Consider the following 6,763-nt stretch of genomic DNA (forward strand, 5'->3'; position numbering starts at 1 on the left):
TCCTCCCTCTCTACCGCTTCCCAGAGAGGGGTTGAGGGTGGCAGTGATGACCACTCACTCATGCATTGATACTAGTTTATCTCAGTAGTATATAGCAAAACAAAACAACAAAGGTGTTCTTTCCTCTTCCTTACTTTCCTTGCTCCTCTCATTTATCCAACCATGCCTTTTCTTGTTCATGTTGTGTTCTTGGGACTTGTGAATTCTCCACCGTGTGTCCTCTCTCCAGGAAGGCTGTTCCCATGCTTTATGTAGCACTGGGCTAAAAAATGTTCTGCTACTGCTTTCCTGTTTAGGAGAGTGATTTTTTTAAGGTGTTCAGAGTATGAATTTCAGTCCAACTACGTACATTGAGGGGGATTTTTCTTTTGTCTCCAGACTGGTTCCTCTTGCAAAATATGACTCTTTTCCATCTCTCACTTATGCCTTAGCTCTTTTGAAATCCACTTTGAAAATCATCATCTCTGCTTCCAGTTGTGCTTTGGATCCTGGGGCTCTGCAAATCAGCCTAAAAGCTGTTTGGGAAGACAACTCCTGAGATGAAGCTCTGAACTTACATGGACACAAATGCCCAGAAACACAGAAGAGTGGCCTGAAACTGTTGGTTTGAAGGTACAAAATTTTGTGTCCCTCGTGTTTTAATATCTCATTCAAGTGACAGCATTTCTGGAGACAGAGTGTCTCCCAATGCCATTCTGGGAAATTAAATTCAGTGTTGAGTTTGCATAAAGAGAGAGGAGAGGTACTTGCTGCTTCATCACTTTATGAGCTTGGCATCTGTATCACTGCTTAACAAATCTTGCTTCCAGTAATCCTCTTTTTCTTCAGGGCTGAGCACCAAGAGCACATTCTGATCAATGCTTCCAGAAAGACTACAAAAACCATACCTCAGAGTAAGGTTATAGCCTTTGACTTGTAATTAAAACTCTCAGGGCATTTAGTTGTACTTGTGGATGCGTTACTGAGCCTGTGGTTCCTCTCTTCTCCGGCCTCTCCAGCATTTATGCAGGTGGCTGGTGGCAGGCAAGTGTGCCTGGGGAAACATTCCTGTGTGCTGGGCTGCTGGAATTCAGCTACGGTCCTTAACAAAACAGTTTGGTTTAGACATTCTTTATGCATGTGCACATGCAAGATGCATTTGGAGGAAAAACTAAGCAGAGCTGAGACACTGAGAGGTGAGGCTATAAAATTGGTCTTTCTCAGCTTTGATTAATATTGACTGGTAATCTTGTTTTTCCATTCTGCTGCTTTTTTCAGGTAAAAGATGTTAAAGAGCAAACCAAAGTATCTGATAATGCCAAATACAAATCCAGTACTTCAGAATCTGCCTGAAAATCAGTAATGAAACTTGTCTGTCAGATTTGGGCATAGTGTAGCAAATTAATTCAATTAATGCTGTCACTATCAGAGATTTTGGTGTTCCCTTTTCACCTGCCACACCACAGCACCTAAAGACCAGTGAGTGTGGACACACACAGAGCTGTGCTGAACCACAGTGGAACTGCAGAGATGCTTTGGTCCCTGCTTAACTGAGCAAGCTCCCATTTATGCATGTATTAGGTTTTCACTGCCTGCTGCCTGTTCCTCTCCCCCCTCTGCTTTTTCATGTTCAGTGGACTCTCCTCTCTGTGTCTCTGCCTCTCTCTCTCTATTTTTTTTCTCCCTATTGTTCCCCACGTCACTGACTGTCATTCACTTCATAAAGCCGTCTGGCTCGGAGCTTAAATATTGCAGGGCAACTAAAACCCACCATCAGAGCCAATTCAGTCATATCTGCTCAGTCGTGCGACAAGATTGGGGCTTTTAGGGTAGGGAAGAAGAGAGACAAAAGTTCACTCTTCCCTGCAGAGTGCCAAGAGAGGAGGGGGACACGTTTCTTCGGTGGAGCCTCTGACAGCGGCAAGTTGCTTGCTCAACACCCTTAACCTGTTGGGCCCCTTTGGCCGGTGCTGTGCGCAGGTGGTGATGGCTGGGAGCAGGGTGGGGGTCTGCAGCCAGCCTGGGAGAGCCCACAACACCCCTCTGCTGGCTCTGAGAGGGCTCAGGCAGAGTCCTGCTCTTTCCTCGTGACAGGCAATTTCAGGGGAGAGTGGCTACTACCTAAATGCCCTGCTTGCCCACTTTGTTTTTGAGGCTGGAGGGGCTGAGTGCTTGCAGGTGGAACCCAGACGTTCAAACTGGTTGTGCTGCTCCTCATCCCTCCACCCAATATTGTTGCTCCCAGTTGAACTGAGTGAGCAACCTCAAACCACTTCACTTGCAGAAACCAGAGGGGATGGGCATGGCAGAGTTGTGAAGAACATGCCCAGTTGGAAGGGATCTCAGGGAGGGCTCGGCCAAATGTAGCAAGCTGCGAGCAAGATGTGTGATGGAGTTAGACAGGAAGCATTTTCTCTATTTTCTCTTCTCTTGCACAGTGAGTTTTCTGTGTGATGAGGTTTATGACACCTAGAATGTTGCTCTTGAGGGCTGCAGTGGTAATGCTCAAATGGTAGCATAGATATCAGTGTGACTCACAGGGAGAGAAGGAGATGAAGGTAACCGAGGTGCCTGGGGGACAATGAAGCTTGTACTGTGTGTAGTCATGTTTTTTACACAGTTGCACGTGAATGGTAACTGTAGGGTGTACTTTGCTCTGTGAATTTGCAGAAAGAGGATGTTTAAATCAGTTTAGATAATGTATGTAAACAGCATAATCTTCTGCTAGACTTGTTAATGTAAGCGCTGACATTAACACACTTCTTTACACAACTTTAATGACTGAGAAAGTAGCAATTTTCCTTGGTGATTAAATTATATGTTTGCCACTTATGTATGCGAGGTGTTTGTGCAAGCTGAAGGAACTGTGTTCTGTTCTTCATTTTCTAACGTGGCTGTCCAAGGTAAAAATATTGTGAGGTTTGTAGGCAAGGAATATGAGTCCATCTTGCTTTAGAAAAATGCCATCATAAGTATGTGGGGGGGGGGGGGGGGGTTGTGGTTTTTTTTTTTTTTTTGATTGAAAATTTGTGAAATTCCCCCGAGCCATAGAATTCTCAATATTTTGTGTGTTTGTCTATGTGTGACTACGTACACAGAGTAGTTGAAACAGGCTGGTATGCGTTGGTGTGCCACAACATATGGCATCACAATTATATCCCAGTGGTATCTGAAGGAGGAGGGAAGTTTAGATACTCAGATTTTCATGCTGTTGACTGTACCTTCCTTTTCCAAGTGCTTGTGTATGTGTCTGCATTTAGGGAACTACAGATGGAGGTAGTATCTAAGAGATGAAATTCTAGATCCCTGTGAACAGCTATTTTATGAATAATGCTCCCTGTTTCACTTGTCATGCTCTACAAGTTGGTCTTTCTGGGCCACTGTAATATTCCACATTCTTCAGAGACTTTAGACTGCTGTGATGTGTTAAATCAACCCATACAAAACAACTTTCATCTCTATTTTCCTCATTCATAAATCTTCCCTTGCCTGAAATTATATAGTGGGAAGTTCAGGACATGCAGAATGAAACCCTGACCTAGAAATAATTTCTTATCATGCAAAAGTAATGACAGATGTATTATTTGACTTGCATTACTTGAAAATGGATGACTGCCTTAGCTTTCCAATAGTGTATCTGCAGCTGGCTTCCAGCTCTGTGTTAGCCTGAGATAGTGGCACTGACATTTTAGAGACAGCAAATAGCATTTTAGGTCCCAGTTAGAGACCTTGGTGTTTTCCCAAGTTGGTTCCACTGTCAGTGTGGTAACTGGCTTCAGAAGGAGATGCAAAGAATAGCCCCAATAGCACTAAATAATTATATTGCATATAACATATTCTATACAGCAAAACTAATCCATATAGTAGTTGTTAAGCTTATACAGCATTACTACCACAGTAATGGTGTTGTAATTGCTGTTCTTACCTAACAGTGATTGCTGAAGTAGAATTGACGTTTGCAACCTGGAGAGAATTCAGGTTTGTTTAGGTGCAATATGGGTTCAGATTTGAGATCTGTTCGACCCAAGAGGGGTTCTGGTGCAGAAGCATTTGTGTGCTTGAAAGCTTCACACTCTCTTCTAACCACTGCAGCTGCCTGCTGATAAATCTGTTCCACTGTATTGCTGGTGAATGTTTGTACGTGTACAAAATCTAAGCAGACTCACAGAACTGAGCCTACAGAAGACTCTCACCTGCAAAAGGAGATAAATATACTCCCTGGCTGAAAAGTAATTGCCCATTTAGAGCCATAGAAGGAAGAATTTAGCAGGCAGCTTGCTCTGGCTTCCCAGCCCTTCTTCTGATAATAAATCATTGTGAACAGGCAAATCAGCGAGCAAGCAACCGCCTGCCTTTCTGTTCTCAAAGCAACAAAAGACATCAGCAGGAGAACCTGAAATCTTTAAAATTTAGCATAATTTGTGGTCTTTCTCTTTGTTTTTTCTTCCTTTAGACCGTAAGAAATGGGTGACTGGAGTTTCTTGGGGAACATTTTAGAGCAGGTGAACGAGCAATCCACTGTCATCGGGAGAGTTTGGCTGACAGTGCTCTTCATTTTCCGCATCCTGATCCTGGGCACGGCTGCCGAGCTCGTGTGGGGGGACGAGCAGTCAGACTTTGTGTGCAACACCCAGCAACCTGGTTGTGAGAACGTCTGCTACGATGAGGCCTTCCCCATCTCCCACATCCGGCTCTGGGTCCTGCAGATCATCTTTGTATCCACCCCTTCGCTAATGTACTTCGGGCATGCTGTGCACCACGTCCGCATGGAGGAGAAGAGGAAAGAGAGGGAGGAAGCTGAGAGGCGCCAGCAAGCTGAGGTGGATGAAGAGAAGCTGCCCCTGGCTCCAAACCAAAACAAAGGCAACAACCCTGATGGAACCAAGAAGTTTCGCCTGGAAGGTACTCTCCTGAGAACCTACATTTTCCACATCATTTTCAAAACCCTCTTTGAGGTGGGATTCATAGTAGGTCAGTACTTCCTGTATGGCTTCCGAATTCTCCCCCTTTACCGCTGCGGGCGGTGGCCCTGTCCCAATCTTGTGGACTGTTTTGTCTCCAGGCCCACGGAGAAGACCATCTTCATTATGTTCATGCTGGTGGTGGCTTCCGTGTCCCTCTTCCTCAACCTGGTGGAGATCAGTCATTTGATCTTGAAAAGGATCCGGAGGGCTCTGAGGAGGCCAGCAGAGGAGCAGCTTGGAGAGGTCCCCGAGAAGCCCCTCCACGCCATCGCAGTCCCCTCCATCCCAAAGGCCAAAGGCTACAAGCTGCTGGAAGAAGAGAAGCCAGTGTCCCACTATTTCCCTCTCACGGAAGTAGGGGTTGAGCCCAGCCCCCTTCCATCAGCCTACAATGAGTTTGAGGAGAAGATTGGGATGGGACCACTGGAAGATCTCTCCAGGGCATTCGATGAGAGGTTACCGTCGTACGTGCAAGCGAAGGAACCAGAAGAGGAGAAGGTACGAGCAGAGGAGGAGGAACGAGAGGTGGAGCAGCCAGGGCCTCAGGAAGAGCCAGGGGTGAAGAAAGCAGAAGAGGAGGCGGTGAGAGATGAAGTGGAAGGGCCTTCAGCACCTGCTGAACTTGCCGCTGATATGAGACCCCTGAGCAGGCTAAGTAAAGCCAGCAGCCGGGCCAGGTCAGATGATTTGACTGTATGAAGGTGCAGGATGCGGGGAGCACATGACAAGGAAAAGGTTGAAGAGAAAAGGAGAGATAGAGAAAGAATCAAAAGATATTTTTAAGCAAAGAGCTAAAATGGCCACTTGAATATTATTTCCTTTTATGATTCTCAACTGGAAAGGTACTACCATGGTATCAGTGCCTTATTTGCCCCATATGTCCCTGTATTTCCCTGTTTCCACATGCCAGCTCACTCCTTACAGTAAGTAAGATCTACACTGTACACATAACTGATGTATTTTAAAGCCTAACATGGCAGTGATACCCAAATGTTGCCACTGTGATCATATTTACTGAAAGCCTTGTGTTCCACATTTCTCTAGGAATGTGGGGCGGATCTGTCTTTCAGCCAGTGAGGGGAAAGACTGATCAACAACTGTATCTAGTCTTTCTCTTTCTGTTTCCTCTTATGGCTTACTGAGCAGATCTCCCCTTTGCTGTTGGCATGGAATTGCAGTTATTTAATTCACAAAGTGAATTCTATGCTTGGCATCAACACACTAAAATACTAAGCCCAACTTCCCTTCTTTATACAGAAAATAAAGGCAAAAATGTTCCAAATTTCTCTGTGAATGCATATCTGAGTTAGGTAAATATATTTTCCCTGGTCAAAAATATTTCTGCTGTTCAAGCGATATTGACAGTGGGCAAGGTTAACAGTAGCTCTTTACTAGGACTTAGCAGATGCCCAGAGATGGAGTATTTGTTCCCAAGAGGGTCATCCAGCCCTGAGACTAGTTCAGAACACTGGAAAGAATAAATTCAAGTAATATTTTTTACTTGTAGCCTTGTGACTTAAAAATTTGAAACTAGATTTAGCCAAGCAAGAGGGAAAAAAAATCTTCTGAGAAAGGAGGGGACAGCTATAGCCCCCAGAGCATGAAACCAAATACAAGCCTTCATGGTATGATCCTGACAAGTGTTCAGTTCCTGAAGCTTCCAGGCTCCCAGGCACTCAGCAAATCTCAGGTACAGAGTCCTGAAGGCACCTGTGAACCTAAACCAGGGGTCTGGGTAACTATGTGACTTTTTAAACTTCTAAATACAAAACTGGTTGGTCAAGTTTGAAAAGACTGATATGCTAAAAGTCTTTTGACAG

General features: G+C 44.9%; 1 protein-coding gene across 2 annotated transcripts; it reads left to right on the top strand.

The window, feature by feature from the left end:
* Positions 1-4,442: 4,442 nt before the first annotated feature.
* Positions 4,443-5,642, top strand: GJA8 (gap junction protein alpha 8). 2 transcript variants are annotated; one of them, XM_066568338.1, is made up of 2 exons: positions 4,443-5,417; positions 5,469-5,642. In XM_066568338.1, exons 1-2 carry the CDS (start codon positions 4,443-4,445, stop codon positions 5,640-5,642), a joined length of 1,149 nt encoding a protein of 382 aa, XP_066424435.1. The 2 variants fall into 2 exon arrangements, with proteins under 2 accessions (XP_066424435.1, XP_066424427.1); XM_066568330.1 differs by having other exon boundaries at positions 4,443-5,642.
* The last annotated feature ends 1,121 nt before the right edge of the window (positions 5,643-6,763 follow it).

Source organism: Molothrus aeneus, chromosome 2 (genome assembly GCF_037042795.1).
Source record: "Molothrus aeneus isolate 106 chromosome 2, BPBGC_Maene_1.0, whole genome shotgun sequence".
Classification (NCBI taxonomy): Eukaryota; Metazoa; Chordata; class Aves; order Passeriformes; family Icteridae; genus Molothrus; species Molothrus aeneus.

Bases quoted from the DNA above. Each gene is read 5' to 3' on its own strand.
- GJA8 (XM_066568330.1), top strand. From the start codon at position 4,443: ATGGGTGACTGGAGTTTCTTGGGGAACATTTTAGAGCAGGTGAACGAG.